The 23,895-nt window shown below is 33.6% G+C and overlaps 1 protein-coding gene across 1 annotated transcript; it reads right to left on the bottom strand.

Moving 5' to 3' along the window:
- Nucleotides 1-1,817: 1,817 nt before the first annotated feature.
- Nucleotides 1,818-22,051, bottom strand: LOC143235689 (adenylate cyclase type 1-like). The gene is made up of 6 exons (XM_076473907.1): nt 21,930-22,051; nt 17,398-17,556; nt 14,654-14,798; nt 6,226-6,408; nt 5,475-5,515; nt 1,818-1,983 (listed from the first exon to the last, which is right to left on the bottom strand). Exons 1-6 carry the CDS (start codon nt 21,956-21,958, stop codon nt 1,818-1,820), a joined length of 723 nt encoding a protein of 240 aa, XP_076330022.1. The 5' UTR covers nt 21,959-22,051.
- Nucleotides 22,052-23,895: the final 1,844 nt, after the last annotated feature.

Here is a 23,895-nt window from a genome sequence, read left to right as displayed (position 1 = left end):
AAGAGCAGACAGCCCTTATATACCTTTGTTGGAACTTAAAGAAACAACCCTAAACATTCCTGATTATCCTTCATATTGACTAGTTTTAAGTTATAACACATAAACCTGGAATGCTATTTTTTGTAACTTATATTCCAAAAGACAAATTTCATTTGGGATGTTTCGAATATCTAAGCATTGTTATCGAAAAATATACATCTTGAATTATATTACTCTAGAATATCTTGAGAACAAATGAGTAGGAGCTAAGCCTTATGTTGATGGTTTTATGCTAATCAAATATTAGTGATGAAGGTACATTTTAATGTCACATTATAGGAATTCTCATGCATGCATCTAATTCTACAAACTATCTTTGACTTCCAGATACATTGAAAGAAATGGTTCAACCACCGTTTTCTTTACCTCAAAACGAACGTCATTTAGTTAGCATAATTAAAATATAAACTTTGTGGTTCAGAAGATCTGAAGATAGGGCCGGCACGACCAGGTACATTAAGGCGTTCGACTCGTAATCTAACGGTCGTGGGTTCGAATTCCAGTCCCACCAAACACGCTCGCCCTTTCAGCCGTAGGGGCGTTATAAAGTGAAAGTCAATCCCATTATTCGTTGGTAAAAGAGCAGCTCAAGAGTTGGTGGTGGGTGGTGATGACTAACTGCCATCCCTCTAGTCTTACACTGATAAATTAGGGACGGCTAGTGCAGATAGCCTTCGTGTAGCTTTGCGCGAAATTCAAAAACAAACAAACAAGATCTGAAGTTCGTTTCATTTAGTTTTAAATAACGTTAAGGCATTTGGTTTTATTATTATGGTCTGGCAAATATAAAGTAACGATAGTTCACCTTTTTCTTATAAATAAAACCAAATAATGAAACCAAAGTTATAAATATTTATAACACAGTGCAATCTTTAACAGAAAACAGCTTACTCGAAATTTCTTATGCACTGGCTTCAGTACAGTTACCATTTGATCTTAGTTTTTAGAACAATTTGCATTGAAATGAAAGATAAACAATTCAGAGCGAATTCTAAAACTTATAATATAATAAATTTTGACCAGTTTATAATTGTTTCGAAATAAGCCCCGTTTTTAAATATAAAGGAGTCACAATTTAGTAACAAATGCTTTTTGAAAAAAAACACAACGAAAACCTATATTATTATGATAACTTACAATAAAAACTGACTAATGATTAAAAAATAAATTGTCGGCCATAAGTGACACAAAATAAATAGACTCTTTATCATTTTAAGCCTTCAAATGCTTCGCGATAAATATGAAAGTTGAAAACGCCAGAACTGGGTTTCGATACCCGTGTTGGACATCGCACCAGCAGTTCACTGTATAGCTTTGTGTCAAACAACGAACAAATAGATATTATCTTAAAAATAAAAGATGAACAGTTTAGATAAGGGAAAATATAGTAAAAGTGTTTGCACCAAACAGTTTTAAGAGTTAAGATTAAAATGACAACTGTATTTTCTGTAGTTATTGTTTCTACAGTTAAGAATGTGAGAGTTATTTCGTTGTTGTTATGCCACAAATTCTTTGTAATATCCTTAAGTGACGCCCCCCAGTGGTTCAGCGGTATGACTGCGGACTTACAACGCTAAAATCCGGGTTTCGATACCCGTGGTGGGCAGAGCACACATTGTGTAGCTTTGTTCCTAATTCAAACAGCAACAACCTTAACTGACTCATATTTATCAGATTTTTCAGATTTATCGTGAAAGGTGTAGAAGTTAAGCTTTGGGTAATATCAACATATATATCTATATATACAAATATTTTTTTTTATAAATTGCAAGAAGTCATTATCTACTGGAACATCTTACTTGCCATTCCTTTTCCCGATCTTTAAAGCAAAGTGTAATGATGCTGACATGAGTGGCTTTTTCCATGTCCACACTTCTAGCTTCAATTGCCTGAGCCAGATATTTGTTGACCCGATTAGTTGGTTGATGGTATACTTGGGAATGCCTGGAGAAAATAAATTTAATAATATAATATTTTCGATTACAAACTGTTTTGAATTCTAGTTACAAATATAACTGCTTACTGGTAAAGCACTGTAAAATAATACAAAATATATTCCAGAGAAAAAAGTTAAACCTTCTATTCTGGTTTTATGCTTTTTTGTGATAATTAATTTGGGTTAGAGTATTTTAAAAACGACCGACTTAACAATAAAATATTTTGATACTGCTAGGTTTGTTTCTTTAATTTCGCGTAAAGCTACAAGAGGACTACTTGAGCTAGCCGTCCCTAATTTAGCAGTGTAAGACGAAAGGGAGGCAGCTAGTCATCGTTACCCACTGCTAGCTCTTGGGTTATTTTTTTACCAACGAATAGTGGTATTGCTTGTAATATTATAACGCCCCTACGGCTGAAAAAGCGAGCATGTTTGGTGTGACGGAGATTCGATCCTGCGACTCTCAGATTACGAGTTTAGTGCCTTAACCACGTGGCCATGCCAGGACCTACTGGCAGGTACAATTCTTCATGGTTAAAGCACTAACACTTGAGATATTTGGAGTTGAACTTAAAACTTTTGATTCCACAAACAAACACACTTCACATATGAATTTTTCAATATTACTTTCCTAATATTTTATATCCTAAAATAAGAAATTACAAAATGGTATCTCAAGGGTTATTTAATAAGGGTAATACAACATGTCCTAGGCTTATTCAGAGCGATTGTTGCCACAAGATTCCGCCATACAAATAAACTTTTTACAACACGTAGAGCACAGCACAGATTTAATTTCGTATTTTAGAGTGATTTCATCGTTTTTATTTTTTATTTTTGCAACATTGGCTTGTTTGTGTTCATGAACAATCAAAGTGCCCTTTTTGGAGCTTGACAATGATAGAAGCAAATTTGGTTTTATGATTTCTGTTTGTTTTTTCCAGCAATTACAGGAAGTGGGATTTTGAATGATGTAATTATGATAAAAGTTTAACTAATGAATTTCAAAAGGGTCCTTTTCAGGAATAGTTTTTCATTTAATTTATAGCGTCAAACATAGCCAGCTTAATTTTACCATTTGAACAATGCAACGCTTAGTGAGAATTGTTACTGATAAGAATAAGGCTTAATTTTCATTAACAAAATACAAAAACATTCTCAATCTCATTAAGATCATTTTATCCATAAAACCTGCGAGTATAAATATATATATATATATATATATAGAAACATACATACTTCAAACAGTACGTCATGTGAAGAAAAATAATAAAACCCGCTGTGTGTTAGGAGACAATTTAGCAAGTACGTAGAAAACGTGTGAAGTTTCTATTACTTTTATTCACACAGTGGTTTCTGTTATGTGGTGCATCATCTTTGCATTTCTTTAAGAGGAAATATGCACCTAGAGGCTCAGCGGTATGTCTGCGGACTTATAACGCTAAAAACCGGGTTTCGATACCCCTGGTAGGCAGAGCATAGATAGCCCATTGTGTAGTTATGTGCTTAATTCAAAACAACAACAACAACAGAAGGAAATATTGAGATATATGAAACCAAATATAGAAGTATCTCTTATAGTTTTGATATAAATATAGGCGTGTTAATAAACGGCACTTAGATCAAAAACTTAAACTTTGTTGATTAGTTGCTGACTTGTTTGTTTGTTTTGAATTTCGCGCAAAGTTACACGAAGGCACTATCTGCACTAGCCATCCCTTCTTTTGCAGTGTAAGACGAGAGGGAAGATAGCTAATCATCACCACCCAACGCTAATTCTTTGGCTACTTTTTACCAACGAAAAGTGAGACTGACTGTCACATTATGACATCTCCACCTGCTGAAAGGGCGAGTGTATGTTTGGTGTGACAGAGATTCGAGCCCATGGCCCTCAGATTACAAGTCGCGCTCTCTAACCACCTTTCATGTCGGGCAAGTAGCGAACTTAAAGAATAAAGTATCAGGCTTTAAAAGATACGTTTAATAATCAGGAAAGTTTTTAATAATTGTGGTTTTACCAGGTTTTAGACCGAAGGAGCTAAACTCTTTTAACCGTTCAATATGGTTAGAGAAAGCTTATACATATGGTCTCTGTAAAGCTTTACATGAATATCAGAAGCAAACTTATCGAATTATTACATTTTAAAATAGTGTTTTTATGATACATAAATATTCCGTTGGATAAGTGTCGCATTTGTTATTTCATTACTGTATTTCAGTAATTTCTTGTTCTAATAAAATAACGGTCTAGATTTATAACAGTAGTTATACAACAATCTCATAACATCGAAATTCCATAGAGTTGATTTAATTTTAGTTATGTCATCCCCCCCGTGTCACACCAAACATGCTCGCTCTTTCTTTTAACCATTTTTATTACGATACTTAACGTAGACTTGATCATTTTACCAGGAAAAGTCTTAATTATTATAACTTTATTTATTTAAAAGTATAATAACCTGAAATAAATGATACGTGGTTGGTATCTACTAGCATTGCAATTGTTTGTGGCCCGGCATGGCCAGGTGGTTAAGGCACTCGACTCGTAATTCAAGGATCGCCGTTTCGAATACCCGTCGCATCAAACATTCAGTCATGTGAACGTTATAATGCGTCAGTCAATCCCACTATTCGTTGGTAAAAGAGTAGGTCAAAAGTTGACGGTGGGTGGTGTTAAGTAGCTGCCTTCACTCTAGTCTTACACTGCTAAATTAGGATTGGCTAGCGCAGATAGCCCTCGTGTAGCTTTGCGCGAAATTCAAGACAAACCCAAACCATTCCTTTCTCACATAACTTCCCAATATTTTCATAATCATCAACTCTTGTTATTTATTATTTTCTCTCAAATTCATTTCTCATGACTTATATGGATAATCTAATATTGTTTTGACTGCTCTCATTTATGTTACATATAAATATGATTTCATATTGTTATTATATTCTATTTATTTCTCCAAATAGGACATTAAAAAGTTTGTTTAGAAACTGTAATAACATTATAGGATATATGGCAACCTATCTAATCGAATAAAAATATTACTATTATCACTATTAATCATAGACTCATCCTAATCGCTATTGGGTCATGATGTGTAGTGATCTGATACGGTTGTCTAATACATATTGCAAAAAACTTAAGTATTGCCGTTTGGTTTTGCTTGTTATAATCGTTAACGGCTTTATAAGCCAAGTGAAACTTTATAAATTGACCTCCAGGATGGGAAGTTTAAGTTGATGTGTGTGAGTGTTTTTTTTTCTTTTTGCAAAGCCTCATCGGGCAATCTGCTGAGCCCATCGAGGGGAACTGAACTCCCGATTTTAGCGTTGTAAATCCGTAGACTTACCGCTGTACTATTGGGAGGCTTTAAATTGATAAGAAAACGTATCCAACTTTAAAACTCCAAATGAGAGTAGCCTGAAGTAAAAACAACAACAAACAGCAGATAAATACAAGGCATAGCAAATTAAATTCAAACATAATGAGAATCTCTTCACTCACCTTTTTTTGAAAGGTTTTCTGAGCTTGTCTGCCACTGTTAACTAGTATGATAATATTTAATCATTAAAATATATTGAACAATATATTTTTTACATTTCTATTATTGAAAATTATTAACAGGTGAACATGAAAAACACTTTTCTTTGTTCAAATACAATATAAACGAATAAGCTACTTTGTTAAATGTTTTGACACGAACAAAAATGGCGTCCACATTTAATTAAACTAGCATAAAGCTCCAAAAATCCTCAAAAGTTTATATATGCAAAATAAATATATAATATAGAAAACCAAAAAGAGAACTTAAAGAAACAAACAGATTCGCTTCAATGACATGTTAGTTATTTTGAAATTTTCATTAAATTATTTTGTTTCGAACGTTATTTCTTTCTGAAAAAAAACATAACAATTAAGTACTAAATAAAATGTTAATAAAAATGCCAAAATCATCGTCTAATCAATCAGTTATTTTTTATTTTTTTACTTTATTAAATTTCATAGACGGTACAGAACTTCACATTTCGTCATTAATTAAAAATAAACATTTGGAGATGTTCCGGTTATTTAAACTTCATGTTATTTTAATATCTGAAACTAAAACCAAGATTCATTTTTCCCAACAACTCCTGTAGGTTATATAAGACATAATACACGAGTTGATTACTTCATAAACTTTACACGTAAACAGTCTATTAGTAAGATATTATAATATTTTTTCTAAGGCTGTAAAATTACTGAAAGATAGAAGAACCTTTTTTAATCCGGATTTTTCCGTAGGTTGCTGCATTGTGGCTATGTTTGAAAATGGAACATCCACGTTAAACTTGATAGAATGTATCAGTTGAAGCACTACGTTTGATACGTTTTTAAACGACAATTTTCGTCTAGCTGACCCATCTGATTGGTGCACTTGTAGCGTGTTGAGCAGGAACATCTGTGCAAACGAAATAGAATGTAAAAAATTATTTAATTGTTAGCAGATACACAAAAAAAAACTTGCAGTAAAATTAGTTTTTATTGCAACAGTACATGATTTATAGAATGATACCAAATAATTTTACACCGAAATCTGTAAGTTCGTTTGTCCTAGATCAGTTTTATTTCTTTGTTGTGGGTTTGGTTTGTTTTGAATTTCGTGCAAAGCTACACAAGGGCTATTCGTCCATAGTTTAGCAGTGTAAGACCAGAGGGAAGGTAGCTAGTCATCACTATCCACCGCTAACACTTCGGCTTCTCTTTTTACCAACGAATAGTGGGATTAAACGTCACATTATAACGTCCCCACGGCTGAAAGGGCGAGCATGTTTCGTGTGATGGGATTCGAACCCGCGACCCTTAGATTACGAGTCTATTGCTTTAACCGCCTGGCCATTCCGGATCCCGTTTGTTTCAGGATTTTCTCACAAAGCTACACGAGGAGCATTTCAATTAGCCGTACCTAATTTGACAATGTAAGGCTAGACAGAAGGCAGATAGTCGTCATCACCCACCGCCAACTCTTGGGCTACTCTTTTACCACTGAAAAGCACCTACGGCTGAGTATGTTTGCTGTGATGAGGATTCGAAACCGCGACCCTCAGATTAAGAATCGAGCTCTCTAACCACCTGACCATGTTAAGCTGTTATTATGTATGCCTTATATTCGACAAAGATATAAACTGACACAGTAACTTGTATACGTCATTTATTCTATTTTATAGTCTTTACCGTACTTAATATTAATAAACAAACTGATAATGTTACCATTCAACTTAACGTTTGACCTTTTAATACGATGTTATAAAGTATGTCTACTGAGTTATATTTTCATCCGCCTATTGTATACGTTCATTAAAAAGAAGTGCGCGTGGATGTGCATTCAGACAGTAAGATGCGCGCGTTTTTTCATAACGTACAAAACTTAATACTATTATAATGTATTTTACGAACTCCTTTCAAAGTTGCCCGTGACATGGGCATTGCCTTATTTTATAATAATAATAATAATAATAAATTTATTAAGCAATAAATTAGACACAAAAAATCAAATATCAATATAAAACCATCAACAAAGAGTTAACTCGTCCTGTGATGGTTAAACACATAATAATGTAAAATCAAAACTTACAAAATCAATATAAAGTTCCCAGAATATTATCATCAGTATTTAAGATCCATTGTTTTAAGTATTTCTTTTGATTAACACGATTAATAGAAGATCTTATACTATAAGGAATAAAATTATGAATACGAGGTGCCAAATAAAGATATTCATGAAGTGTAACTGTTTTACGTGGTGTGGGTACATTAATTGAAAAAAAAGATTGAAGTCGTGTAAAATATGAAGTGACTTTAAAGGCCTATTAAAAAAGAAACATGCAATGTAGATAAAGCTAAAAATATAAATAAAGTTTATCATATGAAAGAGGGAGTTAAATTTACTGAAATCGGTATCAAGCCTATGAGTAAAAATAAGAGAAAACACTTTTTTTGCAACTTGTGAATAGGAATTAAAAAAGTCTTATATGTGCCACCCCAAATTGAAATACAATATTGTAAGAAAGATTGAAAGAGAGCATAATATACACTTAACAAAATATGATAAGGAGCACAATGACTAAGTTCAAAATTAGCATAGAACTATATTTTAATTTATTAACTAAAGAATTAATATGAAATTGCCAATTTAATTTTCGATCTAAAATAATTCCTAAATATTTAACAGAGGAAACTTGAGTCAATTTGGGACACTTACAATTAGGGTAAGTATAACAATCACTAGAATGATAAAAATAGAAGGAAAAGCTGGAATGACACCATAAAGGTTAAACTGAAGAAGAAAAGATTTAGATATATTTAAGGATAAGTCATTACAGAAAAGCCAATTTTAATTTTATTAAGATCACTAGAAATAATGGCTTCATTAATTAGATTTGGCTTACTATAAACAACAGCAATATCATCGGCATAGGCTTGGATATCTCCAAAAACTGTTGGTAAAGAATATCATTTATATAAATGAGAAATAATAAAGGGCCCAGAACAGAACCTTGTGGTACTCCAACATTAATTGTAAGCCAATCACTATAATTATTATGGATACAAACTGATTGCTTTCTATTGTGAAAGTAAGAAAAAAAACCAATCAAAAAACAATGCCTCTGAAACCATAATAAGATAATTTATTTAACAATATTTTATGATTAACAGAATCAAAAGCTTTGGATAAGTCAAGAAAAACAGCAATTGGATGAAGATCAGAATCTAAAGCTTCTGTAATACTTCCCACAAGTCTAGCAACAGCAACCTCCGTTCCAAGCCCAGGCCGAAAGCCAAATTGAGAAGGAGACAAAACTGAATGTCTATCAAGAAATGATAAAATTCTAATCTTCATAGATTTTTCAAATAGTTTAGAGAAATGTATTAATAAGGAAATAGGTCTATAATTCGTAAAATCAGAAATATTACCAGATTTATAAATAGGAATGACCAATGATAACTTTAAAGCATTAGGAAACTTCCCTTGAGTAAAAGATAAATTAATTAAAAAAGTCAAAATTGGTGCAAAAAGATTAGCATTAGCTTTCAAAATCTTAACCGAAACACCATCTACACCATTAGAAGCTGAATTTGATAAGGAGAAAATATTATTCATAGTTTCAGATACAGTAACAGGATATAGGTAACAAGAAGAAGAAGAAGGAGGGCATGCCCTGAGAACAAAATTTAGGATTGGAGCAAGTAGATTTAGCAACATTAACAAAAAAATAATTCAAATCAGATAAATCAGTAGTACCAAAATTACAAAATTTCTTTCTTTTTTTTAACATCAATAATAGAGTTAACAATATTCCAATTCTGTTTAATAGTTTTAGCATTCTTAAACAGGTTATGATAATAAGTCCATTTAGTCTTACGGGTCAAGCTAACAACATAATTCCTTAAACACTTAAATCTAATCTTTAGATAAATATCATCAGGAAATTGATGTACTTTCTTTTTTAACTTATCTCTTTTAATCATTAACAAAACCAATTCACTGGTAATCCATGGCTTAATTTTTCTAAACTTTCGTGACACAGAAACAGTAGTAGTACAACTTTGAATACAATCAGTTAACACTTCAGCAAAATTATCATAAGCAACATTAACATCAGAACAATTCATAACACAGGACCAATCTGAAAAATTCAAACAAGAACTCAATTCATTAAACTTAATCTTTTGAACATTTGAGACATGTTCTAGATCCGATAAAATGTCTATACATAAAACAATTGGAAAATGATCGGTCAAAAACTCTCAACAATATAAGAATAACAATTTTTTTAATAGTATTTCCACTAATTAAAAAAATGATCAATACAAAATTAGTAACATTGGTTATCCGTGTAGGAGAAGAAATAATAATACGAAGATTGTTCTCAGACAAAACTTAAAATATGCATTTTATAACAAACATCATCAAATGCCAAAACATCTATATTAAAATCACCAACAAGTATATTAATATCATATTTGTATAAATTCAATTCTAATGAAAGCTCATCAATAAATTTCAATACAGGCAATCTAGGAGATCGATAAACAACAAAGAGATTAAATTTCTTATTTTGAATCATACAAAATAAAATTAAAGCATCAGACTTAATGTACTGCACTTCTTTTATCATAGTCAGTATCTCAAATTTAACAAAAACTGCCACTCCACTAGCCTTATTTAGACCAGAAGATGAAGAATAAAAGGAGTAACCTGGAATCGAAAAGGAAACAAATCAATCCTCAACAAACCAAGTTTCAGAAAAGCTATTATATGAAATTTAACAATGCTTGATTGTAAAAAAACAAGAAATTGGTCAAAATTTTGAGTAAGACTTCGAATATTAACATGTATTAAATTTAAATGACCAACAGAAAAAACATTTGGTAAATCAGAAAGAGAAGACAAAGTTGGTGTAACACCAACAATATCATCAAAATCATCAGCCATTGCAGTATTTATAAATTATTAAGATCAATCAAGCAACGTAAAACAATGGGCTGAGTAGTTTCTGATTTCCTAATAAGAATATTACCATTCGATACCCAAAGAAATTTATAGCCAAGATCTTTCTGTTTTCGTTTTGCTTGCATGAAAATATCACGATAATATGGGGAGAGATGTTCGTTAACATAAACTGGATAAGATTCATTACAGACCTTAATATCATTAGTATTAAGAGAGCGAAATTTAGTTTTCTTAAGTTTAAGCAGATCAAATTTAATTTGCTTACGACAAAACTTAACAACAATCTGTCTCGGACTCTTATTTTCAGTTGTTTTCTTTCCTATACGATGAACAGTGTCAATATCTGTAGGAGCACAGTCAACCCCAAAGTAGTTGTAATCTTCTCAACAACTTCTTGCAAATTCTCATCAGGCTTCTCTGGAATATCTCCAATCAAAACATTATAGTTATAAGAATATTGTTCCGCTTCACACATCTTCCTCCGAAAACTTGCCATCTCCTTCCACAATTCTTCATTTTCATGCTTTAATGTTTTATTTTCCTGTTTACACTCCTTAACTTCAGCTCTCAAAGTTGTGATATCCTCACTCATAGTTTCTACCTTCTCTGAATAATATTGAAAGGAAGTCACTAATTCTTCGACCTTTACTTTAATTAAGTGAAAGTCATCAAGTCTTGACAAAATTTCAGTAACTTTTGTCTTAAGCCACTTCATATCTGCCTCCCCCATATTTAAATCAAGCTCACTATTCTCAACAAGATTAACTGTCTCCCCCTCTAACGAAATGGACACAGTCCTTCTTAATGGAGTTTCACTATTTAGGCTTAACTTTCTTTTTCTCATACAAAAATCACATTCATAACTTTTCCCAATTTCATTTAAATATTCCAAATCCTGTTCAGTTAAGTTCTTACATCTTAAATGATACCATTTTTGACACTCACCAGAGCAATGAAGGGCTTTATCACCAACTTTAATATAAACTTTACATTGAGCACAAAATCTACGTGGCATACTAGTCAGCCATTTGTAAGTTGAAATCTGAAATTATTTCATTTTTAATTATTTATATCAGAGGTTTTTACTGCTGATTACCAAAACAAATTAAACTGACAAAATTCCGAAATCAATAATACATAAACAGCGATACCGAAATTGACATATAGAAATGCGCACACACATTCAACCACATCTTATTGTTATTCTATGTGTCATTTACCCTTCTTATGACGGCCTAGCATGGCCAAGCGTGTTAAGGCGTGCGACTCGTAATCTGAGGGTCGCGGGTTCGCATCCCCATCGCGCCAAACATGCTCGCCCTTTCAGCCGTGGGGGCGTTATAATGTGACGGTCAATCCCACTATTTGTTGGTAAAAGAGTAGCCACGGAGTTGGCGGTGGGTGGTGATGACTAGCTGCCTTCCCTCTAGTCTTACAATGCTAAATTAGGGACGCAGATAGCCCTCGAGTAGGTTTGTGCGAAATTTAAAAACGAACAAACAAACCTTCTTATGACACAACGGTATGTCTGCGGACTTATACTACTAGAAAACGGGCTTTGATAGATGTGGTGGGCAAAGTACAGATAACCCTTTGTGCAGCCTCATTCGTAAAAACAAACAACAGCAACCGATATAATAAATACCGTTTACGTTTAATTAACAGCCAAACATCATTAGAATACATTAACTTGACAATCTTTATATTTAATCCCAGAGTAAAAACACACAAAAACCAATAATTTTGGCTTAATGAAAGGTAAAACTTTCATTATTAGTTACAGACGAATAATTTTGGTAAAGCAGTTTACCACCAAATACTAGTCATGTGTTACCGAAACTATTCAGTTGTGAACAACGATAAAGATTTTGCATTTTATTGGGTCCCAACCTTCGGTTTTTGTGTGTGTGTTTTTTTTTCTTTTATCTTAACCCAGTAGCATGTGTGTTTTTTGAGTGGTAATACAGAAACATGGATGTTTGAAATAAATAAGAAAAAGTTAAAACTACATGAGGACTAGCATGTAAACAATAAGGCTCCGTCTTTCGTCGCTGACTTTACTGTGTGTAAAACCCCTGGTTATGGACTATTGTTATGTACTGCAATTTTAACAACGATACCTCGGGTTTTCGGAGTGACCTGGTGGTTGGATAGTTTAATTCGTGGCCCGGCATGGCCAAGCGCGTTAAGACGTGCGACTCGTAATCTGAGGGTCGCGGGTTCGCATCCCCATCGCCCCAAATATGCTCGCCCTTTCAGCCGTGGGGGCGTTATAATGTAACTGTCAATTTCACTATTCGTTGGTAAAAGAGTAGCCCAAGAGTTGGTGGTGGGGGGTGATGACTAGCTGCCTTCCCTCTAGTCTTATACTGCTAAATTAGGGACGGCTAGCACAGATAGCCCTCGAGTAGCTTTGTGCGAAATTCAAAAACAAATAAAACATAGTTTAATTTGCAACTAGCAGGTCGCGGGTACGACACTGATACCAGTCATCAAGCATATTTTACCTTTCAGTCATGCAGACGCTTGCAATGAGACGATTACTCCCAATATTAGGGACGGCTAGCACAAAATATCCTTCGGTAGTTTTGTACAAATTCAACTAATTAGTCATCAAACATTTCTTCAGAATTATGACAGTTATATTTAGTTTCATTTTTAAAATCTGACCATTTTGTAATTTTCTTTAAAATTTAACTAATTAGTCATCAAACATTTTTCCAGAGTTATGACAGTTATATTTAGTCTCATTTTTAAAAATTATCACTATTTTTATCGTTTTCTCTAAAATTTATTTTTTCATTATCCTATATTTCCTTTATTTCTATGATTGTTTATTAAAATAAATAATATCTCGAACTGCATATTTCTCTAGATAGTTTGTTGTTTCGAGAAAAACCACATTATCGCGTTGTCATACTGTCAGACTGTTCGTCTCAAAACGATAGCAACTTTTCGCTCCGTTTATTTCAATAACAAAACATAATTATCTAGAACATCCACATGCTTTGTAGATCTGAGTTTCACTTTACACAAACTGAGTTACAGTCGTTTTATTCAGTGTTTCACTTTACACAAACTCAATCACAGGCGTTTTGTTTAGTGTTTTACTTTACAAAGACTGAGTCGTGGATGTTGCTGTGAAGCGTACGGCATGTTTCAAGTGGCATGAACGTTTTAAGGATGGTCGACAGTCCATTGAAGATGATAAGCGTCCTGGACGTCCTTCCACGTCGACAAAATCAACACCCTGATGCGGGCAAATCGACGTCTGACTGAGGGATGTCAGGGAGCTTGCTGAAGAGTGTGGGATATCAGTTGGATCTTGTTACGAGATTTTGACTTGAAAAATTGAAGATGCACCGCGTTGCTGCGACATTTGTGCCTCAAAACTCGTGAGTTTTTGGCCAAACACTCGATCACTGTTCTTTCCCACCCCCCCTGCTCCTTGCGATTTTTTTCTTGTTCCCCAAACTCAAAAGACCCTGGAAAGGAAGAAGATTTGAGACGATTCCCGAGATTAAGGCAAATAAGACGAAGGAGCTGGAGGACATTACAAAAGAAGCGTACCAGGACTGTTTCAACAAGTGGAAACACCGTTGAGATAAGTGTGTGCGTTGGGGAGGAGAGTACTTTGAAGGAGTCCCAGACCTGTAATTTCTAAAATAAAGTACGTTTTGTTTTATGACGTCAGTCCGCGTATTTTTTGAACAGCCCTCGTATGCTAACATACTATTCATTTTCTAGCCTGGTGGTTAGGGCGCTTGAATCGCAATTTGTGAGTTGGGAGTAAGTGGTTTTTAAGGAAGCTATTTTCCCTCCAGTCTGTCATTTCTAAATTAATGACAGCTATTTTCAAATGCGCGATATTCAAAACAAACAAACTCATTTGCAAGCTTCCTTAACCCGAAAACAGCGCACTGTACTAGTTTTATAACCCACCTTATTCTGGACTTGCAGGTTAAGTAAACGAAACTGAATTTTACCCGATATTCATGAAATGAAGAAATAATAACGATGTAAATATTTAGAATCTCATAATCAAAGTTTTGTTAGCGTACATCTACGTAAGTTAATATCCTGCTATTCTAAGTACGAAATTTACCCTCTAAAAGGTAAAAATTATCTAAATCGTCCTAAAATCCCTGTATTTTTATATGAATATCAAGAAGGTTGAGTCACCAAAACCCACCTTTCTACGTGAAGAAGGAGGAACAATGAAATAGGTTTTGACATTTTGGTCCCTTAGATAAGAGTTCCGGTTGCCTCCATGGCCTGGTATCACCTCATACTCGTCCCGTAGAAATTCCAGTGTTGATTGAGTGATGTGAACCTGGCTGTGGGGTTACAAGACCCATTAAAAATGTTCTCCAAGTAAAAGAAAAAGTATTATATCGTAATTAGAACCAATGAAAAATACTGAGTTGGAAACATCAAAATAATCTTAAACGAGGGTTATCTAGGTCGATAAATGGACATGCATTTCGGCTGCAAAGTTGTAGATGTCATTTATATCATACAGTCGACTTGTGTTGGGACAGCAAAATTAATCTACATATTGTTTCCCTACCTGATGAACTCGAAGGAGATTTTCTCGTTTTATCTTGCACACTTGTACATGTGTCGAATTAATATTGGATGTATTTAGTAGCGCCAGTTTCATCAACTATGTGCAGCCTGCAGTATGGTGTATTTGCTTAGCTTTAATTTCGTATGCTGTTTTAGCTTTGTTGTTGCATGACTTGTCCTATAAATGTTCATTATGCTGCATTAAGCGTCTTCTTGGAAAGTAACATTTACTGTACATCTAATAGTTTTATTCCTGCATTAACTTGACGTACGTGTATTTCAGGCTTACAGTATGTCACTAATAGATTATATTAAATTCAATTATATACATGTTGAAGAAGACGAAATAGCTGACATTCATGTGCTATTTTTCAACCTAAACGAAATCTTATGTGATTTAAACGTATAATTTAAAAGATTAACAATCCAGTAATGCATTCCGTCTATATGGTTATGAGTAACCGAACTGTGGGATCGACTGTTACTTTTATAACGTGTATAAGTTGAAAGTGCGTGTTTCGCGGCATATTACAAATTCGACCCTTGAACTGTATGATTCATAGGTCATCTTGCTAGCCCACTAGGCCGTGTTGCTTTAAAGATGTCGTATTATAATAAATATTTAAGTGAAAAATCTTGATAAATGATGGGTTGTTTAAATCTAAGGTGAGACTACATGTTGTAAATTACTGCGTTCGAAGTTAAGCTCAAAGCTACTCAAAGGACTATATGTGCTCCGCCCATCACCGGTATCGAAAACAGGTTTCTTGCTTTGTATGTCCGCAGACATACTGCTGCGGCGCTAGGGGGTCATATTATGGAAATAACTTTAACAAATATGAATAAGTATATGTGTACGTGTGTTTTCTTATAGCAAAGCCACATCGAGCTATCTGCTAAGTCCACAGAGGGGAATCGAACCTGTGATTTTTGTGTTGTAAATCCTTATGCGGGGGGGGCATAAATAAATATAAAAATATTTTAGCGTTTGGTATTTAATGCAATCTGGTACTTTAATAATACAGTGTCTTATGGCTTCTGCTATTCACTTAACATTTGGCTAGGTGATTAAGGCACTCGATTCGCAATCCGAGGTCACGGGTTCGAATCCTCGTCACACCAAAACATGTTCACCATTTCAGCTGTAGATGGCGGTATAATGTGACGGTCAATCCATTTTTCGATTCTACAAGAGTAGTTCAAGAGTTGGCGGTGGGTGGTGATGACTAGCTGCCTTCCCTCTAGTCTTACACTGGTAAATTAGGAACGGCTAACGCAGATAGCCCTCGTGTAGCTTTGTGCGAAATTCGAACCATTTAACATTTATTCGATTTTAACTTGTGTTAAAATGAGACAAATATTTAACTATAAAATAATATAATACTTATTCTTATTTATATTCGCTCATAACATAATTAGATTTTAGCCTTTTACTGAAGGTGAATACAAATAATGCAACGCATTAATTTACGCTCTTACTTAATCTATTTCAACGGGATTCATTATAGTTGAAACAAAAACATTCTAAATGAAAACCTGCTGGTTGGTTTTAGAATTTATTCAGTGTAGCTATTTTCAGATTGTTATATTTAGGATTCTTTTTTTGTTTCATACAAGAGTAATATTACCACTGACTTTTATTATATTAAAATAACATGAGTAAAGTTAGTGTTAAAAAAAGCGTTAAACTCGAGAGTTGTCAAAAATTTGTCAAACCTTTTTAACGGTAAATAATTGTTTAATTATAACTAATTAACGACTTAACTAATCAGGCAGATGCTGATGATTATCTCGTACCATGATGTGTAAAGGTTTGTTACCACTGAAGATTTTTTGTATTTAAAAATAATTCTATTCCAGTTTCATGTACTTTGTACTATGTATACCAAATAGTTTTAGTGGAAATGTTTATGTCTAGTATTTAGTAAGTTTCTTTATGTCTCATACTCGTATCATGTTGAAAGTGACCGTGTTTGTCAGTATACTAACAGTTGTAGTTGACTGAACTTTAAATGAATTGTTATATATAAAACCGTAAATTTATCAATCAACTGAAGTTCAGGCTTCTTCCATCAACTGCTGCTCGATTATAGCACGAATGTATTTTCAATACAGAATATATGATGTATTTATTGTTGATAACAAGTCTTAGTTAATTACGATTATAAATTATTACTTTGACAGATGCATTTATCTTAACTAACCTTTACAACCTTTGATATGAATTATTCTTATGGCACCAAAACCAAAGATCCTTGAGCTCCTCAACATGTAAAACCTATCAAAATGTTACTAGTGATTTTATGTGAGAACACTGGCGTGAATATAAACTCTATAATACCTTGTAGACAAAGAATATAAGCTTACCCAGGTTCGCCTCCTGCTTCCATGTTGTTAGCCAACGTGACGTCATTACTCCACACATCATACTGCCATTTCCTCAGACCCAGAACTCCACAAAGAACTCTGCCAGTGTGAATTCCAACGCGCATGTTCAGCTGGACATCCGTGGTCTCCACTACAGAGCTGTTGATGGATAAATTAAAATTTATTATTATGTAAGAAGAGGGTTCAAAGTCGTCATAATTAAGATTTAAGTACCATAAAAAAGTACCAAGTTACAAAATCTGAAAGGCTCTGACAGGTGAAACTCGTAATGAACAAATTATGACAAACGTATTAAAAAAGGAAAAACATCTCTAGTCCAAGTAATTTAGGCCCGGCATGGCTAGGTGGTTAAGGCACTTGATTCCTAATCCGAGGGTCGCGTGTTCGAATCTCCGTCATACCAAACATGCTCGCCCTTTCAGCCGTTATAATGTGACAGTCAATTCCACTATTCGTGGCCAAGAGTTTGCGATGGATGGTGATGACTAGTTGCCTTCCCTGTAGACTTACATTGTAAAATTAGGGACGGATAACGCAGATAGCTCTCGTGTAGCTTTGCGCGAAATTCAAAAACAAACAAACTAAGTGACTTTTTATTCACATTTTATTGCATAAACTATTCTAGTTTACATGTCAGCGGTGAATATCTTACTATTATCCTCTAAATAACTTTCCAAGTCTAACCAAATACAATAATAATGAATGTTATATTTCCAAAAATCACCCTAGTTTTTCAAGAATAAAAAATATTCCAAACAATCAATAATATATTTTTATTTAAAGATATTATTTAAAGATTTTGTTAACCATCATCTTTCATTAAACAGACACTGTTTCAAGATTTGGTTAACCATCATCTTTCATTAAACAGATATTGTTTCAAAGTTTGGTTAGCTATCATACTTCATTGAACAGATATTGTGTCAAGGTCTGGTTAGCCATCATACTTCATTGAACAGATATTGTGTCAAGGTTTGGTTAACCATCATACTTCATTGAACAGATATTGTGTCAAGGTTTGGTTAACCATCATACTTCATTGAACAGATATTGTGTCAAGGTTTGGTTAACCATCATACTTTATTGAACAGATATTGTGTCAAGGTCTGGTTAACCATCATACTTCATTGAACAGATATTGTGTCAAGGTTTGGTTAACCATCATACTTCATTGAACAGATATTGTGTCAAGGTCTGGTTAACCATCATACTTCATTGAACAGATATTGTGTCAAGGTCTGGTTAGACATCATACTTCATTGAACAGATATTGTGTCAAGGTTTGGTTAACCATCATATTTCATTGAACAGATATTGTGTCAAGGTCTGGTTAACCATCATACTTCATTGAACAGATATTGTGTCAAGGTCTGGTTAACCATCATACTTCATTGAACAGATATTGTGTCAAGGTCTGGTTAACCATCATACTTCATTGAACAGATATTGTGTCAAGGTTTGGTTAATCATCATACTTTATTGAACAGATATTGTGTCAAGGTCTGATTAGCCATCATACTTCATTGAACAGATATTGTGTCGAGGTTTGGTTAACCATCATCGTCTCAATATTTCGTACCATAATATTAAAATTTCTCGTTTGAAAATAGTTTTAATGTAATATAAATTTCTTTATAAATATTAAATTATGTAACTTAGATAATCCACACCGTTGTTTTACCTTCTAGAGTAATAATAATTCTTATTACGCCATTTACCGAAAAGTATCGTAAAAATTTTCTGATCAACCAATGTTCTAACGTAATGTAAGATAAATTGACATAAAAGTAGGATTCCTATTAATTCTTCTGGCGAGCTTTCCAGTGTAATAATAAGAATAATAAATATCATAAGTCAAACTATTATAGACATCTATTCTAGACTGCGGTATGTCTGCTAACTCTCAGAGCTGGAAACCGGGTTTCGATAGTCATAATGTAATTTTGTTCTAATTCCAAACATTCTACCAAATTCTTCTAGCTTAAGATTAGTAACATTTAGAGCTATTAATAGCAATGTCACTTTTCAGTCCTATTCTCTAACTCCACGTTTGTCTTTCCATTATACTAACATTTCGTATTTTATTGGACGTTTAGTGCAGCATTAAAATTACACTTGAAGATATGTTACATTGCTAGATTAAATAAATGTTCTGATAGATATTTCCTGTGGAAAATTAAAATATTTCTTGCAACATAACGCTTTAAATAATTTTAAAAGTTTTATTTCTCCAAATACCTCCATTATAAGTTTCTCTTTAAACAAACACTTCTAACTCACGTGCAATAAAATATCGAAATCCTTTATTTTAACACATATCAAGGTGTAATTGTTTCATTCATTTTTGTTAATAATTTCGTAAAAGACACTGAATAAATCCTTATATTGACAGATAACATCTGGCAAAAACAAATGACATCTTATTTGCTTTTAGAGAAAAACGTTACTTTGTACATTTTAACACTTGCCCTCTATAAGTAATTTCTAAAAAGGTTGCAATATCTATCGTTTTGGAATTGATAAGTCGATTGGTTTGTCATTTTTGATCAGACTATTAGGCTCAAAATATCTTTTGTTTGGTGGCATTGAGACGTCTCGCATGACCATTAGATTTATTCAGAATTCTGCGTACCTAACCCCATACTAGAATGTTTTAGGCAAGTCGCTAAACAGTTTTAATTGCTTCATGTATCCAGCATTTCCTTTACATAAACTTTGTGCATTAAAATTCAAAACACCACAACCAGAACAACGTTTCCTACACGAAGCACAAGTTTCTGGGTGAATTAGAATTACTATAATAAGCAATAATTATCACGCAAAAATTTTATTTCTTTTTTTATTCCGCTATTTTTACATCTATGGAAATAAATGAAATAACCCAAAACTTAATTTTGAGGTACAATTTGATTTATCTTATTTATTGTCAGTTAATATTGAGATTTAATTTTGTATTTTATTAAAATATCATACACGAAGTATTGTCATTGTTATATTGTATTAGTCATTGTTATATTGTATTAGTGTTCGTCCTCGCATAAATAATACATTCAGTATAGCTCGTTTTGTAATATTGTATCATATTATGTTATGCTTTTTATAGATAGTTACTTTTACATTTGGTGATTTTTTGCGATATTTACTGTTCATGAGAAGGGTCAGTAGCGAATTTAGGTAGAGGCTAGAGGAAGCCTCAGGGTTTGATTCGTTTTGAATTACACGAGGGCTATCTGCACTAGTCGTCCATAATTTAGCAGTGTAAGACTAGAGGGAAAGCAGCTAGTCATCACCACCCACAGCCAACTCTTGAGCTACCCTTTTAGCCACGAATAGTGGGATTGACAGTAACATTATAACGCAATCACGGCCAAAAAGGTGAGCAGGATTGATATGTCGGGCTCAGTCTCAGAACCAATGGTCTTGATGAGAGCCCATTAATAATGCTATTCTGTGTTATAGGGCCCACACTATCTTAAACCTGCCACTGTGAAGAGTGTCTCAGAAACAACAATACATTTCCTTAAAAATGACATTTTGTGATATAATTTCTTTGAAATCTAATTAAGCTGATAAGATAATACAGCCTAAAAACTGAAATACGTTTACCTGATTCAGTATAAAATATACCAGAATACAAAGATAAATTTATTATATTTTCAAACTTAACATCCTTGTTAGGTAAAGTCGTTTTTTCAAATTTCAATGCTTTGAACAATTATTTTTTGCATATAAAACTTGGCCACCGCGATCCTTAAAGTTAGCTACGAAATGCATTTTCTTAAACATCCAGTACATTTATGGGTTTTATTAAAACTTCGTATTTGTATTGTTATTCATACCTAAGATGAAACACGATATTCATGTTTGTTTGTTTTGAATTTCGCGCAAAGCTACACGAGGGCTATCTGGGCTAGCCGTTCCTAATTTAGCAGTGTAAGACTAGAGTGAAGGCAGCTAGTCATCACCACCCACCGCCAACTCTTGGGCTACTCTTTACTCTTTTATCAACGGATAGTGGGATTAACCATAACATTATAATGCCCCCCACAATTAGAAGGGCGAGCATGTTCGGTGTGACGGCGATTCGAACCCGCGTCTCTCGGATTACGGTTCGAATACTTTAACCACCTGGCCATGCCGGGCCAACTTTTCACGAGCTGAATCAATATTGCGTCCAATGGTGTTCAAAAATATTATTTTTTCTTCTTTTTACAGTGCTTGAGTAATACGTGGATTTGAATGTAGTTTTGTTTAACATAGTTTTTGCTATTTTAATTATATTTACCAAATTCATAGAATTAGAATTTCAACATTCGGTAAACTCATTTTGTTTTTATTTTTTTATTCTCGATTGAATTTGTGATTCTAGTTATGACGATTTTCTGGTTGTTTTTCTATTTTAAACAATTCGCTTTAAAGGTGTATTAAATAATGTATTGAACTTGAATCTGATTAATTTCTTATTAAATTATTACCAAATTATTAAAAACAAAACAGATAAAATGACTTACGCAATGGCTTCGATCATATCTAGTCCCATTTCCACACAACATTTAGCATGATCTGATCTGGGTTCAGGGAGTCCACTAACACAGTAATAACAGTCTCCAAGAAGTTTGATCCTTAAACAGTGGTTGTTCTATAAATATATATATATAATATTTAACTGTCTAACTGAACACTAATGTTTGTAAGTGACTTATTTACTGTTTCTAATTTTCATTATAATCTACTGTGATTTATTTGTTTGGTTGATTTTAGCGTACGACTCGAAATAGGCTATCTGCACTGTGTATACTGCAGGAATCGAATTCTGCATTTAAGCATTATAAGCTTTCTACCAAATTAAAATAAAGAAGGCCTAGCGTTTAAGAATGGGATCGTTCCGGAGATTTTTGTCACACTAAACATATTCGCCCTTTCAGTAATGGGTGAGTTATAATATTACAGTCAATCCCACTTTTCGATGGTAAAAAGAGTAGCCCAAGAGTTGGCAGTGGGTGGTAATGACTAGCTGTCTTCCCTCTAGTCTTACACTGCTAAATTAAAGATAACTAGAGCAAATAGCCCTCGTATAGCTTTGCACGAAATTTATAAACAAAAAAACACGAACCGTCTCTGGGAAAAGAGACCGATATTTAATTCACTACTCTTACACGATAAAGAAAAAGATAAAGCCGTTAACAACATAGTACTCAAAATGAATGAATGATATAAAGCTATTCTATTACAATAGTAATAATACGTTTTACTATTTTCTAATCTTAATTTAATGTGGAATAACCCCCAAATGAATTTGTTCACCCTTTCTAATTATTGTATTTGACAATATCGTTTTTATATATGATTTGTCATGATTGTTGTTGTTTGTTCAAAATAAAGCACAAAGCTACACAATGGACTGTCTGTTCTATGCCCACCATGAGTATCGAAACCTGCTTTCTGGCGGTGTGAGTCCCTAAAAATACTGCTGTGTCACTAGGAGCGGTTTCTTATGAATTTCACGCAAAACTACACCAGGGCTATTTACGCTAGCCATCCCTAATTTAGCAGTGAAAGACTAGAGGGAAGATAGTTATTCATCACCACTTACCGCTAACTATTGGGCTACTCTTTTTGTCTAAAGAACGAGTATGTTCGGTAGAACAGGGAATTCAAACCAGCGACTCGCAGGATACGAGTCGATTACGTAATCAACCGCCCATGTCGAAGCCAAACTTGTCGGGAGAATAATACGAATGTATTATTTTTGTCACATACATATAAGGTTATCGTAATGGTAGTACTTTTATTTTCGTAACTATCTTGCTAGAAAACACAAAATGTTCCTATTAACAAAGGACTGAATTTATTCCAGTGCTTAAGATAAACAGGGAACAGTTTGGACATAATAAGTTTTGCAAATTTCTCGTCGGTTTTGTTTGTTTGAAGTTAAGCAAGCACAAACTTACAAAAGTGGCTATCTAGGCTCCGTCCACCTCGGGTTTTGAAATGAAGTTTCTTGTGTTGTATACAACGTTGAGCCACTCGTCTTTTTGACAATTTATCCTGGTAAAATATATCAATGGTTTTCTTCCAGTTAATAGTATTGGGATACAGATAATTAGTGTTTATCCCAGACATTAACCAGATTGGATAAGAACAAGAAACAAAATGGTTTGGCTGTTTTACTTATGGATTAGAAGGTAAATAACCATTAATAGTTCCTTGTCAGAGTTTCTTTAGTCTTAACTGTAATACATGTGCTCTACCATCGGTGAAGAGAATCTCAATAAAACAAACTTAGAGACATTAGAAGTGGTGATGTGGTCATTAGACAATCCCTGCAAGATCTCAAAATGCGGAAAACCTTCGCTAATGGAGCAATCAGTAGATCATTTCGATAGAAAAGTAGGCTAGCAGGGAAATAGAGTGGCTTTATAAACCTTGAAAACCTAAAACTTGTTGCCATATATTCAAGCTACGCTAAACTCTATC

Source organism: Tachypleus tridentatus, chromosome 12 (assembly GCF_004210375.1).
Source record: "Tachypleus tridentatus isolate NWPU-2018 chromosome 12, ASM421037v1, whole genome shotgun sequence".
Taxonomy (NCBI): domain Eukaryota; kingdom Metazoa; phylum Arthropoda; class Merostomata; order Xiphosura; family Limulidae; genus Tachypleus; species Tachypleus tridentatus.
This window is presented reverse-complemented; position numbering and strand designations above follow the sequence as displayed.

Coding starts and splice junctions, on each gene's coding strand:
- LOC143235689 (XM_076473907.1), bottom strand. CDS start 21,958: ATGGGACTAGATATGATCGAAGCCATTGC. Junction 17,557..21,929: donor GATATGATCGAAGCCATTGC/GTAAGTCATTTT, acceptor ATCCATCAACAG/CTCTGTAGTGGAGACCACGG. Junction 6,409..14,653: donor CTCCTTCTTCACGTAGAAAG/GTGGGTTTTGGT, acceptor TCGTTTGCACAG/ATGTTCCTGCTCAACACGCT.